The following is a 20673-nucleotide window of genomic DNA, read 5'->3' as shown; positions in this document are numbered from 1 at the left end:
GGCAGCCTGTTCCAGTGCCTGACCACTCTTGCAGCAAAGAAATTCTTCCTAATATCCAATCTAAGCCTCCCCTGCCACAACTCGAGACAATAACTCATGGCTCAACCACATGGCTTCACTTCCCAGGCTCCTGTCCAAACCCTGTTTCATCTCCCTGTTGCACATGATATTCTTCATGAAACCTTCTCAGCAGGCAAACCTTCCAGACTGGTGTCAGAAGTGATGTGGCCTGAGGCAGAATCCATGATCCAAGCATGGTACTGAAGATGGAGGGAAGGTTCAGATTTTAAAATAACTTATCATGAAATTTTGCAGAGAGACTGTTTAGATGTTATAGGCACTGGCAGAGTATTGCTGATGTTGTAACATCTGAAGAATAGCAATGTGGATGTACTTCTTGAGGCAAAAGTGTGCACTTCATCTCTTTGAAAAAGCAGGAAGCAGAGACTTAAACGTGTTTGGCAAAGAGGGGTCAGAAGATAGGGGGGTTTTGTAACTAATTTTTGGCAGGAAAAAAATTCTGCATTCAGAATGTTTTCTAGTTCATTTTACTAACATGAACTACCATGGTTATAGAAACCAGCTTCTGGGGGGAAAGTCTATGAAATCTACTGGTTACAAACCAGGTACTAGCAATGAGATAAAGCAAAGCAGGTCATTCCCATTGTGTTACATATTTCTACTCCATGGCAGGAATAACAAGATACTTATTATCAGTCAAAGTAATAGCCAAGGCTGGAGCTCATCAAAGAGAGAGATGTTTCAGTCACGGAAATACGCATAATAGATACCTTAGTCTTTTTGCCTGTTGGGAATAGTATGATCCAAAGTGAGATTTGTCATCTTTAAGAAAAAAAATGCTCCTTCCTCCATGCTTGGCACTTGCTGTTCCATTAGAGCAGCTGGATGGATTCAGTTTGGTTAACACAGCACCCTCCTATTTCTCTTTGTAATTTCCTACTAGCTATTTTTTCATGACTCCAAATGTCTTGAAGTCCTAAATAAAGGCCAAAGTCCTTTATAGAAGCAATAACTTTTCTGACAGGGAAAGAGGGCTTGACTGGGTACATAAGACATTAGTGTCATCTTGGGAGAGTGCACCACATGCCACTTACTCAGCTTTTTGTCCTTTAAACAAAGCAGCTCAGCTCCTGATCTAGGGTCTGCTTGGATATCACAGAATCAAAGTCGTTCTGGTTGGAAAAGACCTTTAAGATCATTGAGTCCAGCCATGACCTAACTCTACCAACCATTAACCCAACTCTACCAAGCCCAGTGCTTAAACCATGCTCCTAGGTACCACATCTATGTGTCTCTTAAGCACCTCCAAGGATGGAGACTCAACCACCTCCCTGGGCAGCCTGTTCTAGTTCTTAATTACTCTTTTAGAGAAGAAATTGTTCCCAAGATCCAATCTAAACCTCCCTTGGCATGACTTGAGGCCATTTCCTCCTGTTCTGTCACTTGTTCCTTGGGAGCAGAGATCCAGCCCCCTGGCTCCAACCTCCTCTCAGGCAGTTACACAGCCAGCAGGTCTCCCCTCAGCCTCCTTTGCTCCAGGCTCAACACCCCAAGCTTTCTCACCCACTCCTCAGAGACTTGTGTTCCAAACCCTTCACCATCTTCATTGCTCTTCTCTGAACTCACTCCATATCCCTGCAGTGAGAAGCACTTTGTGTATCCACCTCATTTCCCCATGAGTCAAGCAAAGCCATAGTTTGGCTAAATCAAAGTAAAAATGATCACCAAAGAAAGTCTCCTTACCTGTGCTGCTGGAGATGTTGACATCAATGCTGATATCTGATATTCCACCTCCTTTCAGAGATGCAACACACGTATATGTCCCAAAGTCAGTGAATTTCAAGTCAATGATGTCCAGGTTTGTGGTGCCAGGTGAGACATCAGGGTCAGTCTGGGTGATGACCATCCTCTCAGAGCTTCGCAAGGGCCGCCCGTTTTTAAACCAGCTGAAGGTGAGCTCTTCTGAAGGGATGGCTTCCACCTGGCAGGAGATTTTCACTTCTCGTCCAATCTGGATGTTGTCATCTTTATGATACGGGTCAGGAGTGATCCAAAAACGTCCTTTTTTTAAGGCTGAAAGATGAAAAAAACCACAATACTGTAGTAAAGTACTAATTCTGCACATTCAGACTTGGCACAGACTGACTATGTTCCCGTTTCACTCTGTGTCTGCATATGATTTTAATAGGGTCTGTAGTGAGAGGACAAGGATGGTTTTAAACTAAAGGAGGAGAAGCAGATTAGATATAAGAAAGAAACTGCTTACACTGACGGTGGTGACACTGGGACATGATGCCCAGAGAGGTGGGAGATGCCCCATCCTTGGAAACTTTCAAGGTCATGTTGGATAAGGTTCTGAGCAACCTGATTTGGTTGCAGATGGAACCCCAAGGCTGATGAGTTCTTTGAGGCCATCTCAAAGGCGGGTTAAGTGCTCAGGAGTGCCCTGCAGCCACTTGGGGGCACAGCCACTCTGGAATACACTATTCCTCACCATCTTCCTGGCCACACCAGTATCATTTCCTAGCATTCCCTCATCAATCTACAGCACAGTAGCAAAATAATACTGCAGCTCACTTATCTGATTTTTTTCTTGTAACTCTTTAAATGGGCATAAAACTACCCAGAAACAATCATAATTTACATAAATAAAGTGATTGCTCTAGAGGAGTGTTGGTGTGACACTCATTTTTGGGAGAGTGCTTCAGAAGCAGCCATTAAGTCTTTGAAATACACATATATTTTGATGCACTGAATATAAAACACTACTTATACAATCCCAAGATCCCTCTCCCCCTGTATATTTTTGCATATTGCACATATGTATTTTTCTATATGTTATCTCCAGCTGGGAAGTCCCACAATGAAATACCAATTATCATAGAATCACAGAATAGTGAAGGTTGGAAGGGACCTTAAAGACCATCAGGTTCCAACCCCCCTGCCATGGGCAGGGACACCTCCCACCAGCCCAGGCTGCTCCAAGCCCCATCCAACCTGCCCTTCAACACTGCCAGGGATGGGGCAGCCACAGCTTCTCTGGGCAACCTGTTCCAATGCTTTCCTACCCTCATGGTGAAGAATTTCTTCCTAATGTCTCACCTAAATCTCCCTTCTTTCAGTTTAAAACCATCACCCCTTGTCTATCACCACAGTCTGGCGAAAACTCTCTCCCCAGCTTTCCTATAGGCTCCAATACCTTTAGGTATTGATAGGTTACAAATGTTACAAGCAAATACCCAGGACAAATGCAGGTACTGGAATAGAAGTATCTAAACCCACCACTTTTCATCATCATGCTGACTTCCACTGAAGTCACCTTGTTATTCTTCTCCCATTCTCTCTGCACCCCCTTCCCCATCCATGCACAGTGCCCCACGTGGGGAGTGCTTGAGTAAAGGACCCACTTGCAGCACTCTCCTGTCTGCCCTCATATACTCACATGCTCTCAGCCAATGAAGTGTGACACCTTCTCCCAAGTAAATAATAATAACAACAGGACCAGAGGAAATGGCCTGAAGTTGTGCCAAGGGAGGTTTACATGGGGCATTAGGAAGAATTTCTATGCTGAGTGATCAGGCACTGGACCAGCCTGCCCAGGGAGGTGATGGAGTCACCATCCCTGGAGGTATTCAGAAGTCATGTAGATTTGGTACTTCAGGACAGGCTCCAGTGGCCAAGGTTGTGGGTTGGAGATTCGTTGTGATTTTGGGTTGTTTTTTTTTTGTTTGGTTTTTTTGGTGTTGGCAGTTGGACTTGGTGACCTTAGAAGTCCTTTCCAACCACAATGATTCTGTGATCATTACAAAGGACAAGGGCTGTGAGCTGAGTATTTCCCTGCTCCCATACTTGAGGTCATACACACCTCCCACTTGCTGCGTGCAGAGAACGTCACAGTCAACTGGAGATAGATGGATGAGGCACCAAGCACGGTGCATTGGCTCCTTGCATCTCTACAAGGGCTGAAAATGCTAATTCAGACTCAATTTTATCAGCTCAGCAGCTCCTTGAACAACAAGAAAAACACTTTGTGGAGCTTGCAAACACCATCTTGAATTAGCGCTGTCAGAACTTGGAAAATAATTAATATTTAGATAATAATTAGGGTTGGGGTTTTTTTGATGTGAGAAAAGAAATATAAAAGCTGGCTACTCATGGACAGCCCCTCACACCTGGTGTGAGAAACTGCTTCTGTTGAGGAAGCCCTTTTAATCAGAGAATGAAAAATCTATGACATTTGATCAGGTATGGCATGAAAGGTGTGTGGCTGTTTAATTGGAACTCTGTATTCAAGAATCCAAGCTGTTGATGTGTTTTTAAGAATTTATTACTATTTCATTTCTTTAAGAAAGTTTCATCACTTCTATTAAGAGTAAATTTGCACTGAAATGCACTAGTCTTGACTGAGCATCTCTCATTCCCTTTTAGCAGCTGCAGCCAGTTCCCTGGGAAGCAGAACAGGCACTTTGATGAACCATACATGGGATGACAGCTGGAAACTGCCTCAGCAAGTGACTTCAAAACACAAGCTGAACTTTGTTGTTTGAAAATGGAAGAACAAACAATGCTTACATGCACAAAACCAGTAAAAAGATTATGCAAATAGTTTTCAGACAGGGAAAAAGAAACAATAACTCATGAGGCATGACGAGCAGCATATTTCAGCCAGAATTGATTGCTAATAACCTCAATGAAGTTTTGTTGTTTTGTGGGGTTTTTTTCTGAATTTTCTCCTTTGCTTTGAGCACCCACAGAGATCATACCAGCAGCATCTCCTTCTTATAAAGGAACAACAGGGTCTAGTAGAAAACTCCCATTGAGGCTCTGACTCAGTGCATTGCATGGAAAAAGTTAAGGGATTTTTTAGAAATTCTTGAAGTGAAGGAAGAAGCCTCTTTGCTCTGTTCTCTTTCCTCAAACCAATCCTCTTAAGCCAGGTGAACACACACACCATATTCATCAGTAACAGGCAGAAATCCATCACAACTAACAACCCAACAACAGTGTAACTACAACCTGTAGTGGAAAGTCAGTGTGCTGTTTCCACAACCCCGTTCTCCAAGATTCCACAAAGTGCAAAGCTGTCACCTTTTGCTTTTGTTACCAACCAAAGCAGCAGACAATTTTATTTTAAAATAAAGCCTCTTTTCAGAAGCAAGTTCATTGAACAACCCACATCTGCAGATCCCCAGTCTCACTTGGCACCAGAATAAACACTGATTTCTACAACTAATCCACGTATCTCAGAATCTCTACGGTGCCACCAAAGCACATGAAAATCACCACCCATACCTGGATGGTAGCCCCAGGAAACCAACCACAGATGCCCAAAGATGTCTGATAGCTACAGGCATGTGGAGCTGGAGGACAGTGGGAGCACGGGCTGACACTTTCCTCTCTGGCCTGGGACTATGGTCAGAACTGTCCTAGGTGTGATAGTTGCTCAGACAGATTGTGGGCTAACTTGCTCAATATTTGGCCCAGAAGCAGCCCAAACATTGGAGTGCTGGTTCCAAGAACATTGAAATTCCTGGGGGTCTTGCTCCACAATCTATTTTCAAGGATGGAAAGCACCACAAGATACAGTACTGCCACCACCCCTAAGTAGTAACAAACATCCCCTCCCCAAATCCTGAAAAGGTGGTGTCAGAGCATCTGGGAGCTAGAGCTCTTTGTAGGAAGAGGAAATTGATCATGGACTTCCCTCTCCAGGCTAATGAGACTCCAGATCACTTCACATACTGGAAACTTCCTGACCTACCTGGTCACTGCGTTATCAGTTACATGAGGCATCATTTGAAGGTTTCCAGACATACCAAATAAAAGAGACAGAGGGTTAAGCAGCAAAACGTGGGAGGTGATGCTGCAGACACGCCAACTGAAGCTGCATCCCAGCAGATTTCAGAACATGATCTGGGCTACAAAACAGGAGCAACTGTGCAAATAAGTCTGCAACTGAACCTTGAGACTCAGGAAAGTGCCAGTCTCTCTTCAAAAAGGCCCTAAATAACTATGATGTGATCAAATAAACGGAGACGAAACAATTTTCATCCTCAAACTCCTCACAAACTGTCAGAGCCCTCCCTCCTTAATTACATTTCAAAGCTATAAAACGCATTTCAGTATCTCAAGTAAGGTCTATTTGCATTCATCACCCCCACCCCAATCAACCCAAAATGCTTGTTGAATGCATCAAAATGTTCATATCTCACAAATGCACATTTCTTGACATCTAAGTGGCACCAAGCACCAGAACTGAACACATGACCTGCTGCACTATTTGCAGGCTTTGACATCCCAACTTTTGGGCACTGGCTGCTTCTTAAGCCATGGGGGAACTCTTGGCTTTGTGTCTGCTGATGGCTGTGGCTGTGCAGCCCCCAGCAACTGCAATATGAAATAGCAGAACTGTGCAAATCATGGATTTTAACCTTGACTGAGCACTTGGATGCCACATGAAGTCCAGCCTCTGTGCACTCACTACAAGTGGCTTTGACTAATTTTTGATTGATCCCCTTTACAGTTTGTTAAGGATCGTGTGGGATTTTGTTCTAAGAGGTTTGCAGGGAACAAGAGGAGAACATCACCTGATCATCTACTTGTGTCCTGAAGCACCACAAGTACATTTGGGAGGTTTGGTGAACCCAGCATCCAGCACAGCACTTGTTTCCAAGCACCCAGCACTGGCATTTTATCAAGTCAATGCCAATACCTTCAACTCCAGATCCAGCTCACTTCTAGGATCCTCCAAAGCTGCTGAAGGTTCTGTGTTTCATCCCCTGGATCAGGCAAGGCAGCAATCCTTTCCGAGTGCTCAGATGTTACTGACCCCTTGATATTTCCTTTTCATGTGCATGAAAAAGAGCTTGTGCTAAATGGACAGATTTTTCACTTTATGGCCAAGGGCCTGCAGAGGAACAGCAAGGAAAAAGCCAAAGATCTGATCCAAAGTTCACCACAGTGAATGATGGTCCTTCCACAACTTCTGTGTGCTCTGGTCTGAGCCCGTTGCCTTCTGTTTCACGCCAAAGAGTAAGAAGATAGAAAAAGCACCGTGGGAGCAGCCGGGTTGGAAAAATTGCTGCAAACCCCAGCTTCATGCTCTAGAAACTGCAGTCTGTGCATCCTGATGCTGGCTGCTTGCTTTAAAAGACTGAGAAGCAACTCTCCACGTTACTGCCGTGAACTTTGTACCACAAGATGATTACTGGGATGATTCATTGGTCCTTCAGAGAGAGATATAGAGCAGGCGGTGGGTAAGGAAAGTCAACTCTTATCACCAGCTCCTGCTTCAATCACACCAGCTCCCTCATCTTCTCAGAGCCCTACAGATGGGAAAAGCAATCCTGCCTTCACACCACCGCAATTCAAAAGATTCACAGCCTTACAACAAAGATTTTAGATACTCCCTAAAAGGCTTGTAAAGTGCGTTCCTAAACCTCAACCTTTTTCCTAATCTGTCCAGGCATCTTGAGAAGCCAGCTTTTCTCACTGCACGCTGTTGCTCATCCTTGCAGGCTCTGCTGCTTCCCAGATTTTGCGGAGGAAAATACAAACTCAATTTGCTTCCCCTGAAGGGGCAATTCACTGACTTTGCTCCCAGCTGCAGAGGTGTCAGGCACAGCTCACCCGTGCCTGGCCCGGTTTAAGGCACCAGCTTTGTAACATGGACTTTCAGGAACAAATAAATAAAGCAGTCAGTTAAATGTACACATTCAATATGCAGAATGGATGTATTTAATAGATAAGCACCTGGATCTGGTTTAGTGAATTCTATGACTAACACATGATCACTATAAAATCATAAGTATCCCATCACTGAGGAGTAAGGAAAAGGAAAATTACTTGGCTCACTGTCATTAAAGGCACACCAAAATGTATAATAGTACATCAAGTGATGTTTTACAGCAGGAATTCTGAATTATTTATGCTCCCTTGAAATAATGTTTCACACCTCAAACAGAAAAAGGCAAATTTCAACTTGTGTCATTACTCTGATGCATCGTTGCTGTGACCTGAGCTTTGCTGTATGACAGGGATACCCATCACTAATTCAAAGCTATCAGAAACTGGGAGTATGATGCAGATCTTCTCTGTTCAGTGAAAAAAGCTCTGTGTTCAGGTTGGGGGATCAGAGGCCACCAGCTGCCCAGGAGGCTGTGGCTTAGGGCCTGTCCTGCCGGGCTCCCTCACAATGCAGGCAAACAACAACAAATGTTAAAGCCTCTTGCTGCTTTCTAAGACACCTGCTTGCCAGCCCTGTCATCCACCATCTACCCAGCTGGGCTGGGTTTCAGATTTGTCTGAATTATTACAGGAACTAATGCACAAAAAAAAGGAATCTGCTCCAGCCCCACACCTTGGAAGCTGCAGTGCAGTCCACATTGTCTGGTTTATTGACTTCTTTGTAAAAGTCCAGCATATATGGATCTCTATACCAAGTAAAATGTCATCCTCACTGAAGAAAGACTCATGGAAATCCTTTTTCTAATGTTTCTTTCTTCATTAGCATGTCTACCTCTATCAAATCAATAAAGGTTCCTATCATAAGCTCTGAAGAAACACAAAGTCTTTGTTTATTTTGGCCGTGGGCAACAAAGCTGCACTGTCTTCAGTATTCTACAGGAGACTGCCTTAAACTGCATTATCAAACAGCTAAGTTGAATGTGACAATTTAACAACTGTCCCAAATATCTTTCTCACCAGTGAATATCACAGTGTAGTGCATTAAACTTCATTCTGTTACATTAAAATGTGTTTTGACATTTTTTTTTGAGCATATGGAGCACTGAAAAGTTGCATTTCCTTTTGTCCACCAGCAAAACACTTGAAAACAAAATAACAGAAAGAAACTCCTTTAGTTTTACAGTCTGCCAGCCTAAATCTAAAACAGAGGAACAAAAGCACACTCCAAATAATAGAGTTTGAAGACACCAGCTCTCCATAATGACAGTTTATCTGGATTGTGACACCTGCACAGTCTGCACATCAATTCCAGACACAGACGAGCCTGCTCCGAAGGATCTTGTACATCACCACTTTTATGATGAATGACTATTGTCCATCCTACTCAGCACTGTTACAGACATGGTTCCATGCATGGAAAAATCTCTGTAACAAACGGGAGATCACACTTACAAACTGAGTCCTTTCTAAGGTCACACTATTCTGCTGTGAACATCACGGGCACATCAACACCTGATGAAAAGGTGTCTCAGCTTAGCTTCACATCCAAACATATTTAAGATCCAACCTGGACATGTGATCCTAAGGGTCTTTTCCAACCTGGATAGTTCTATGATTCTACCTGCAACAGGCTGCCCAAGGAGGTGGTTGAGTCACCATCCCTGGATGTGTTGAAGAGTGATTTGGATGTTGTGTTGGTGGAGATGGTTTAGGGGAGAACTTTGTAGAGTAGGGATGGTGGTTGGACTTGGTGATCCCAAGAGGCTTTTCCAACCTGAATAGTTCTATCATTCTATGTGCTTCCTCTCATGCTTTAACCAGAGCAGGGTAGATTTAGATTAGATATTAGGAAGAAGTTATTTACTATGAGGGTGATGAAGCACTGGAACAGGTTGCCCAGAAAGGTGGGGGAGGCTCCATCCCTGGAGACATTCCAGGTCAGGCTTGACATGGCTCTGAGCAACCTAATGGAGTTAAAAAGGTCCCTTTACACTGCAGGGGGGCTGGACTGGATGACCTCTAAAGGTCCCTTCCAACCCCACACATCCTCTGACTCTATGCTTCAGTGAAGCAACCTGTAGTCAGTCCAGGGGTGAAACTGGACCTCATGGAGTGTTGGTGGTTTTGAGTCTGGAGCCCGGTGTGACTCTTGGACAGCAAAACCAGAAAGCTTTTCTAGTGGGATGAAGTGGTTGAACCGGTTGGATAAAAACTCTGTGTCCAGCTGGTGATTTCAGAAGTCAGTTTTCCAAACAGCAAAAGAAATAAGAGATTTGAGGGAGTAATAGAAATTGGAGAGGAGGGGGAGAGAAAGTATGTCCAAATTCAGTGTTACATAAAGAACATGCATTAAAGAAAGGCTAAAATGTGTGGTTAAGGGCTCATACATCTGCTGGTCACTAATTAAAATAAGGGATCAAGAATAGAAAAGCTGCAGGTCAGTTCCAGCTCCAGCTACCCCCTGGCCCTGTGCACTGAGTGTTTCTAATCAACCAGCACATGGGCAGCAAACTGAGCTGCTCAAGTGGCAGCTTGGGTGCCTGGGCTCTTCCCTCTGGATATACCAAGGTTTCTGCAAGTCCCTCTGTATCCTCCTTCCACTGTTCATCTTTGATTTCTTTTGCTCCCCTAACACTCAGCTACTGTAATCCCAGTAGGTTCTGGCTTTTTGAAGCAAAGCATGATTTCAAGGCAACACACACCTCTTTCCATCCAGATTTTTTGCCTCTGAGTAATCCTGTAAACCATCCTGCACTGCAGGTCACAAGAAGCCATCCTCTCCCTGGAGTGTTGAAACCAGGTCTTAAATAATAAGTCATGGTAGCTGTGGACTGGCAGGGTCTGCAAGACACACCACACAGCCCAAATCAGTGCACATTTCAGTATCTTTCAGTCAGAACAGTCACTTTCTCTGGACATTTTTTAAATGAAACAAAGCAATAAACCCCCTCAAAACACAGAATTGTGGGAATCTGCCAACATGTGCTACATTTTTCCAGGCAGTTGACAGGACCCAGAAACTGCTAGAATGACCACCTTGTATCCAGCCATGGGCTTCACCTTTTCCACTTACAGAAATACTCAGCTGGGTGAAAAGAAAGCAGATGGGACAGATCCCTCAACATCTGTGCAGCACCAGCCCACTGCATTTTTTGAATGAAATACTCAGAGTCCTGCCAGTTTGCCTGCACAGCAGCTGCACCTATTTTGCACCCTCTTATTCAGATGAATTCCTGGCTGACAGGAGACCACCAGGCCTGCCAAGGTCAGCATCACACTGTTGGTTTATTTTTGCTCTTACCTTATGGTTCATCTCTATAACCTTGTAACTGCTGAGATACAGAAACCTTCTTGTTCTGAAAGGAGGTCTGTGCATTTGGCTCAGAATTCTTCACCATGAGGGTGGTGAGACCCTGGCCCAGGCTGCCCAGAGAAGCTGTGGCTGCCCCATCCCTGGCAGTGTTGAAGGGCAGGTTGGATGGGGCTTGGAGCAACCTGGGCTGGTGGGAAGTGTCCCTGCCCATGCAGGGGTGGGACTGGATGAGCTTTACGGTCCCCTCCAGCCCAAACCATTCCATGATTCTAATTAAGAAGTCAGCCTAACATCCAATAAAACAACCCCCAAGCTCTGCCCAGAGCCAGCTGCACCTCCATTAGCAGCAGATAAGGCTACTTGATGTGTTGCTATCACAGAACTCTCTCCAGCAGAGCACACACCCACCGAGCAAGCAGGCTGGGGACACCTGGTTTGGGCCATGAGGAGAACATGAAAACCCAGCATAACTGCAGAGACACTCACAGGGCCTTCAGGGAGAATGCACCAATGTTAACAACTTCTCCAACTTCAAATTCCTGAAATCAGGTATTTAGGACTCTGCAGAATGATTTTGACAAAGTTCTGGTGCCTGCATGTTCCTATAGTCACCTTCCTACCCAAAGCCAGACTTGAAGTACAGTCTTGCTAAAACAGACATTCTCAGCATTTTACCAACAGTTCTTTTTGCTTCTGTCAACATGGTTTTAGCTTCAAGGTTTTTTTAAACCTTAACTTTCAGAAGCTATCAGAACAATTAAGTTGTCAAGCATCTTCCAGTAGAGCATCTCCATACTTCTTAATATCAAGTAATTATTTGGCACTTACAAGACCAGATGAATTCACATTTTCAATTTAAATGCAAATTCTGTGGAGAGATTTCAGGTTTTGTCTCTATTTTTATAAATGCTTCTAAATTTTAAAAGAAAAGGATTTATTATTCTGAAGATGCCATGTGGCAGTTGTCTGGTTTTACCTGTGCTCTAGTTAATTAGCTCCTATTTCTTTCCCTGCTTTTCTTTTGAAGGAAGAGGAGGTGTATCCTTCTAGGTAATGAAGAAGAATTCAGTTTTAGTATATGATGCATAAAACAAATTAAGCCAAGATCAAAGTACAGGAAGCACAACATGGTTACTCCTTTAACTGCTTTTAGAAGTGAATATTCAAGAGAAATGAGCATCATCAGAAAACATACAGGTTCACAGAAACATTCAGATGGGAAGGAAGCTCAGAAGGTTTCCAGACCAATCTGCTGAAAGCAGGGCTAGATGTGACCTCAGACCAGGTGGTTCAAGGCTTGAAACCTTCCAGGGATGAAGCCTGCACAACCTGCAGGCTCTGGTGCCCTCCTTCTGAGAACCAGTTGTCCCAATGGTGTCACACAAGTGTATGATTTGGGGACAGAAACTGGCGTGTCCTACCAGGGACCAGCACACCAGGGAGTCCCATCTGCTTGCTCCAAGGCTGCTTTCTTCTCTGATTTTAAGAAGACACCGATAATGATTCAAGGTAACTCCTCAAGGTGGGTACAGGAGGGTGAAGCAGCAACAACTGAATGAAGGCTGATCAGTAAGTGGTGACAAATTGGCAGCTGGGATTCATTTTTGAAGCCCCAAGGAGAAGAAAGGGGGAAAAAAACCCCAAAATATTTCCTATGCCACAAAACCCACCCTGTTACAGCCCACCGAGCCCATGTCCTGGGTGTCATCCTGGCCAGGGCTGTGGGCTCAGGGCAGCCCCATCCCACCCAACCACCCATCTCACAGGCAACAGGGAACTTCACAAGCCTCCTCACAAGGCAGAAAAGAATTGGGATATAAAATGAAACACTTCAGAGAAGCTGACACAGTCCCCAGCGGACTGTGCAGTGGCCAAGCAAATTATAAATCCTCAGAACATTACAGCTGGGTGTTTTCCAGGGCCAATGGGTTTGTAAAGTTTTAATTCTTGTGCCAAAGCTGTCAAAAAAACCCAATAAAAAATAGCCTTGCTGAGTTTTCCTGGGTGTTCAGAAGCAATGTATTGCAAATCTGCACTCTCCTCCTTGCCCTCACACTGCAAATGAGACTTGAAACTCAGCACAGAGCACATGCCCTTCTCCCAAAACTAGAGCAAAGCTCCCATTTCCAAGGCTTCCCCACAGGGTTGTCCCCATCTCCTCCTTCTTCTGGGGCTCAAGAGCCTTATTTGACTGCAGGATTTCATTAGAGCTTGGATTTGTTCCAACATGGGATACATTTCCCTTCAACACTTCAACGTTTCTATTCTACACTTTGATGCTTCAAAAATTAATTGGGATCCTAGAAAACCCTCTAAAAGGATTTGTCTGCCTGGGCAGAGCCCTCCCAGTCTCACTCACAGTTGTCCAATGCACTACAAGTACCACCTTAAAACACATATCAAGGTGATCAAAGTATTTGGGTAACATCAGAACAAACCACTGTGCACTCTGCTTTCTCCTCTCTGCTCTTCCTCTCCCTTCAGGATGAGACAAAATTTTGAAAAACTCAATTTGCTTTCTGTCAAAATGACAATATTAAAACCTTACTGACTTCATCATGTATTAATTGGTCAGGATCTAATAGAATATTAATCTATGACACCAGACCCCTGCCAAAAAATGTTTCTCATAGAATGGTTTGGGTGGGAAGGGACCTTAAAGACCATCTAGATCCAGCCCCCCTGCATGGGCAGGGACACCTCCCAGCAGCCCAGGCTGCTCCAAGCCCCATCCAACCTGCCCTTCAACACTGCCAGGGATGGGGCATAGTAGTTAATAATTGCTCTAGTAGTTTATTATTTCTATCCAACTAACAGTGAGGATAAGATTTTTCCTTGCCCTTGTTGAAAAAAAAGAACGTGGTTACCCAAACCAGCCACACTGCAGGGGTCAGAGAGAAAGAGAACAAATGAGCAGCTCCTCCTGAAATCCCTTCTGATATATCTTTATAGATATGAGGTGGCCAACGGGCACCACAGCGTGTTTTGCAGAGCAACAAAATATTTACAAATAAAATTTATGTACACAAAATTTCATGGAAATCCTAATGAAAGGGCAGAAGAATCAATAAACAATCTACATTTTTATATGGAATGGTTTTATGAACTCGTTGATGAGACACCCCAGCCTGGGAGGGAGCACACGTGCCTGAGATTGCTATTGCAGACAATAAAACTAAATGGACTTATTAAATTCTGAAGCTTGACTTTCTTACACATTTATTCTCAGAGCTGTAAACTTTTAGGACAGCACAGTGAGAACATATGACTGGAGCAACTTGGATGTGCCATATGTTCACATTTTCCAGGCTAAAATCTTGTCTCACTGCAATCCCACTCACATGGCATATCACTTGGTGGGAATATAAGAAACTGTACTCATGGTTAACAAGCTGGAAGAGGACCCAGGGAGATGCCTGCAGTGGTGCTGGCTCCCTTGGGTGAGCTGGGAGGTGAGCCCAATGTACAGAGCTGTTCTTCATCCTCATCCAAAGCAGGAGTCTCTCCCAAAGCCTTTTTGAAAGGTCCATTTAAAGCCCATCCTGGAGGAAAGGAGTTTGCTTTGTCCAACAAGACACGGCAGAAATTGAGCAAGGTGGTGATCACTGTTAAAACCAAGAGTTAAGTAAATTGCTTGAGATTTTGATTTTAAAAAATCGACATTGGCATCAATCACAGAAGAACAGAACCATCACAGTTGGAAAGGATCTCTAAGATCATAGAGTAAAACAGTCAACACAAAACCCCCCACAACCTCAGCCACTGGAGCCTGTCCTGAAGTACCAACCTATATTGCTTTTGAATACCTCCAGGGATGGTGACTCCACCACCTCCCTGGATAGGCTGTTCCAGTGTCTGATCACTCAGTATAGAAATTCATCCTAATGTCCAATCTAAACCTCCCCTGGCACAACTTCAGGTGAGAGGGAGGTCAAGAAGACCCTCTGCATGTTGAAGGTGCCCAACCGCTACAGTGGTTCAGCAAAGGCAAAGCCCAGCCCTCCATCCTGGCATGGCCTTGCCCTTCACATAGCTTGTCTGATGCTGCTTCACAGCAAAGCTGCCTTCAAGTGATGGCAAAGCCACCACAGACACATTGTGAGGGCAACAAGCGAGGATCTCAGTGTCAGAGCAGTGAGATACAGGAAGAGACTCCTGGGGAGAGCTGGGTGGGTGTTGGAAGAAAGGTATCGAAACTGCAGGTGGAGTTGGTCATTTTACAACCAAAAGATTATACAAAGATGAGAAGAGATGAAACAGATGCCTGGGGTGAAGAGAGCTGGATTTGGTGACCCAGGACGGCCCTTCCAGTCCCATTGCAGAATATGAATTTCAAAACTTTCATCAAATCACTCTTGCTTTCTAGCCTGCCCCAAGTGAAGCTCAACCACCAAGGGATGCTGAAAAGCCAGCAGGGGGCTGCTGCATTTCCAGCCTGGGAGGCATCCCAGGGAGCTGCTCCCTGCTGGTTTCCCACAGCACCCGGCCCTGCAGCACCACGAAGCTCCACACATCTGCACTGTCCCTCACTGGCAAGTCAGTGGGGGTCAGCACTTCAGCATGGTGTAGTAATGCCTGGCTTATTAGTTATTTGGCAAGGCCTTCAGGTTTCTTCAGCCACAAAGCATGCACGCTGATCATCAGTCTGCTGCGAGGCCTTCCCAGAATATAGAGAGAAGGAAAAGAAGGATGGGGGCAAAAAAAAGTCCTTTGCTCGTTGCACAGAAAATCCAACATTTCAGACCAGGCCTGCTGAGCCAGCACCCCCAACCAGTGCTCCCACTGCCAGAGATGATGCCAGTTAAGCAGCAGGCACATCAGATGGACACATCCCTCAGCCACTGGCCAGCATCCAGCAGCTGCCAAACTGCCAGGTGACCCACCGGGTGACAACTGTCACCAGTGCTGCCAAAACCCAATTCCCACCTTCTGGATAAAACCTGTCAGCTTTGCCTCTGCTCTGGCACCAGCCCCTGGGGGCCCTGCTCACGTTTCAATTAACAGCATTTGAGGATGGTGGAGGGGGGACAGCAGAGGTGCTGATGTGTAACAGGACTGACTTCTTTTTATCCTTCATGCAACTGCTCTAAACCAACAGGGGAAATTCCTGGGATAAACAGAAAAATTGCAGGAAAGCAGAAGGGTAAGCAGGCATATGAGAATGGGCATCAGAAATACCAAATCACAGGATTCTTATTTTTTTTAATCTATTACAAAAGCAACAAAAATGTCACTTATTTCACAATCTGTACCTTTCTCTTTTTCTTTTTTGCACCTTCTTTTCAGCAGTGCCCACTGCACAGCTCACATCTTGGTTTTAAAGGCATGATGGAACAGGTACTGCCAGCAGTCTCAGCCTTAAAAGGTATTTCCCCAGCGTGCTTTTTGTTCAGCAAAAGCTTTTGTGCTCATGTTGAGCACAGGTCATTTCAAATTATTATTTTACATTTAAACTGACAGGGAATCCCACCCCTTTGAAAAATGAACACCAGACGCTGCCCTTCGGCTGCACAGAAGGGAAAAGTCCCCACAGTCAGAGTCAATTGGCATTGAAAAGATGTTGCAGTGACAATGGAAGAGACAAAGGGATCTACTTCAGGATGGTAACGGGAGGAGTTCCTGAGGAGCTGGTGCAAGCTGACACCTTTCCAAATTATTTCAGTGCTCTGTACTTCAAGATCCATGAAACATTTCTCTGGCTCTACCAGCTTCCCACTCTGACGGGCAGGTGTCCTTCAAAGGTGCTCCCCAGCATTTTTACTCTCTTACTGCAAGGAAGATGCCCCTTAAATCCCTCATCATCAAAACTCTCTAATTCTTCAATGGCAGCTACAGAGAGATTTTATTCTCATTCTCACTTCTGCAGTGTCTTTGGAGTGTTTGTTCCTCCTCCCTCTCCTAATTCTGAGTACCCTGCTTGAGTCATGCTGAAAATGTATAATTCCCCAGAAGCCACAGACATATGATTATCTTGATCCCTGCCTCTTTTGACATTTCCAATTGTCACCCAAATCTGTAAGGTATTGTCATTATCAAGCTTTTATGTAGCATCTTAAGGATTAGAAGGCCAATATTACCATTTCTCTAATGCCCTTTGGTTCCCTCTCCAAATACACATGGAAAAGAGAATTTTAAAGCAGCAAAGTAACCTCCAACAGACTAAAAGATCCCCAGTACAAGACAGACAAGGAACTACTTGGAGGGCTACAAGGATGAGGAAGGGACTGGAGCACCTCTCTTGTGAGAAAAGGCTGAGAGACCCAGGGCTGTTCAGCCTGGAGAAGAGCAGGCTGGGAGGGGATCTTACCAACGCTGATGAATACCTAAAGGGCAGCTGTTGAGAGGATGGGACCAGACTGATTCCAGTGGTGCCCAGTGATGAGGGGCAATGGGCACAAACTGCAACACAGGAAGTTCCATCTGAACATGAGGAAGAACTTCTTTCTTGTGAGGGTGTCAGAACACTGGGACAGGCTGCTCAGAAGGATTGTGGAGTCTCCTTCACTGGAGATGTTCAAAACAAACCTGGACACCATCCTGTGCCATCTACTCTGGGTGACCCAGCTTGAGCAGGGGCCCCTCCAACCCCTAACCTTTTATGATTTTGATCCTTGGGCTAGAAGAGTCTCCTGGGACATGGGATAAAGCTTGATGTTCCACTTGCCATGTCAGATGAGGGCAAGGACCTGAGTCTGCAGCCACAGAACAGATGAGGTCCTACCAAGCTCCTGACAATAACACAAAGTCCACTCTGCTTAGCTGTGTGCACGTGGGACATGAAGAAGCTTCCATATCACCATGTGTATTGGCTTTGAGTAAACAAGGTTTGCATTTGACTTTAAGACAAATGTAAAAGAGTGTGTTTGCTTCTTATTTTAATTTAAAATATACCCATAGGGAGACCAATTACCATTTACCTCCAATTGGGGCCAACAAAGGTTTACAGGGAAAAGTCATGTTGAAAACAAATTGGCAGAAATATTTTGGGCAGGAAAGAACTCTAATATAAGTGCACCAGATTTTCCCCCTCCTGGCCTTTATGATGAACTATTTCCATTGCATCAGAACAACATTTTGTTGTTGTTGTTCCACCAGGGAAAAGTCAGAAAAACAGAACATCCCCCAAGCAAGCACAGCAAAAAATACCCACATCAGGCATGGAGGCTGTCAGGAACTTTGCTTATCCAGAGAGAGTGTGTTGGATTTGCTACTTGAAGGAGCTGTTTTTTCCTTTTTTTTTTTTTTTTTATTATTTTGAAGAGGAGAAGAACATGAAGTTTTACTAGAAAAATAGGAGTTAAGATTCCCTCAGAGCTGCTTCTGCTTTCTAATGGTTTTGTCTAGAAATATGTTATGGGAAGCTAATCTAATCATCAGCCTGAGAGAAGGATGTGAAGATGCCCCTGATGAGAACACTCACCAACACTCAACTGTGAGCAGACTTGCAATCATTTAAATAACTCATTAATCTAAAGAAAATACTTAGAAAGCAACTTTCACAATTAGAACTGGTGAGCAGCCAGCTCTGCTGAGCTGTGAGAGCATTTCTTCTTTCTTGGGTCTGACCTGAGGCACCTTGATGGATGACAATGTCTTTGATGGAATTAAATATTTTCTGATAACTTTGGGTCCAGTTCAGCTGATAATGGTGCACTTTAAAAGGGCTGCATCTCAGCCTTTCTCACTGTGAGGGGATTCTGCCAGGTGACCAGCACACGGGCACTGATTTCCCTCTTGTTCAGAGCACACAGAGGAAATGAGAGCCTCTGCACTGTGTCTGTGCAAGGAACAGCACCATGCTGCTCAAAGCCATCTCCCTTCATCATCTCAGCAAAACTTTCATTAACATCACCTGGGGGCTGAAAGGGAAAGGCACTAACACAGCAGCTGGGCAGAGCAGAGACCAAGGGAGCAGAGTTTGCAGCTTACAAGTTGGTTGGGAAAGGAGCATCTCTCAAGAATGTTGCTTTATCTGCAGGTTTAATTTAACTGCTGAAGGAGGCAGCATAAAAGGAGTCTCTTCCTACAGCAGCTGTGAGCTATGCCTGTTGCTTTGCAGCAGATCCGTGTTCATCTCAGCTGACAAGCAAGCACCCAGCTTGTTTTTGTTGCAAGGATTTGCAATAACTTTTAAGTTATACAGGCCAAGAGAGAAAAAAAATAATCCGAAGATGTTTCTGACTAAACAGGTTCCTCACAGCCATGACAGCTTCAGTCTGGCTTTTTATTTTAAGAACAAACATCTCTTCCCATGCCAGTGCTCACTGAAGGGGAGGAAATCAAGTGACAGTGGAAAAGCAGAAAACACACTAAATGCTTATGCATATTTGGAGGCATCCAGATAAATCCTGGGAGCTAACAAATGGAAAGCAACACACTGAGACATCTCATGGCACCTTCTATCCCACCATTCCCTTCAGCAGCAAACAGCAATTGCACAAAGTACTTATTTCCAATTGGTAGAAGCAGAGAACACATATTACTAGTTATTTACACCCTGGAGAAGTGGAAAACACACATTACACAGCACTTCCATGTGGGCACGTTTTGTACCATCTCTCAGGTGATACTTATTGCCCCAAGCCACCAGAGCTCATCATCTTGCTATTTCACTGCATTTCCCCCCACTCTCTAAGGGTCTGGGAAAAGCCTGATGGAGAAGCACAGAGCTGACCTGAATCCACCTGAGTGTCACCTCAGCACCTCTAAAGCCTGAATCTGCTCTTTAAACACATCCAGCTTCATCTGCTGCCTCCACTGCCTGAATCACAGAATAACAGAATATTAGGGGTTGGAAGGGACCTCCAAAGATACATCAATCCACTGAATTCCTGACCAGTTTCTCTCTGATTTTAGATGATTACGAAATGCATGGCAGTAATATGACATCACCCTCGAGGGGTCTGAAGTCAGGTGGGGTGGGTCAGTCAGCTACAATGACAGGAAAATGCCCAGGAAAAAAACCAAGCTGGTGCAGCAGGTAAGGTAGCATCAATGGAATGAATCACTTACAATAAAAACACATCCTGAAAAATCCACGGTGAAATTTAGGGAATTCTAAATGGAACAAATTCCATCTGAGCCCTGCTGCTGCTTTCAGACAATTTTACATGGCTTTTCTGGGCAAGGTTAGGGGATTATTGTCTAGTCCTGGGATTGGTAGTCCACCTGACAGAAGATGTGAACTCCATTTATTAAATGCTTCTCCTGCAAAGCTTAGTTGCTATTTCAAGTAAATACTCTTCTCTCCTCAGCTTCTGAGTGAAAATCCTGATACACGACAACAATAAAAGAGAGATGAGAGAAGGAATGAGCTATAGGCAAGATGCTAAGAAATAGATACACAAAGCAAAATCAAAGCTCTGATCCAAATTAATTTCATATTTCACTGCTAAACTCAGCAATACTTGTAGTAAAGATATAGCAACAAAGACCAGAAGATTTCTTTTTTTTTTCTCCCTAAAAGACAGCTCTTTAGCAGAAATAATAAGGGGAAAATCATAACAGATACTAATGCACTGGGACTAGAAAGGAGCTGTGCTTCATGTATTGAATGGGTTGTACCTCCTGGTGATCCCTGCTCAGAATTAGCAGGGCCTCACAGCAGAGAGGAAAAAAGACACCTCAGACTCTTTAATGATATTTTGTTCAAC

The 20673-nt window shown here is 44.4% G+C and overlaps 1 protein-coding gene across 3 annotated transcripts in view; it reads right to left on the bottom strand.

Moving 5' to 3' along the window:
- MDGA2 (MAM domain containing glycosylphosphatidylinositol anchor 2) overlaps window positions 1–20673 on the bottom strand; it is a 340493-nt gene that overhangs the window by 126839 nt on the left and 192981 nt on the right. For all 3 annotated transcript variants that reach the window (XM_051621624.1, XM_051621626.1, XM_051621627.1), the window contains one exon: window positions 1765–2094. In XM_051621624.1, coding sequence (XP_051477584.1) covers window positions 1765–2094 — 330 coding nt within the window. The remainder of the gene's footprint in view (window positions 1–1764; window positions 2095–20673) is intronic.

Source organism: Apus apus, chromosome 5 (assembly GCF_020740795.1).
Source record: "Apus apus isolate bApuApu2 chromosome 5, bApuApu2.pri.cur, whole genome shotgun sequence".
Lineage (NCBI taxonomy): Eukaryota > Metazoa > Chordata > Aves > Apodiformes > Apodidae > Apus > Apus apus.
The sequence above is the reverse complement of the archived record's forward strand: the minus strand, read 5'-3'. Positions and strand labels throughout refer to the sequence as shown.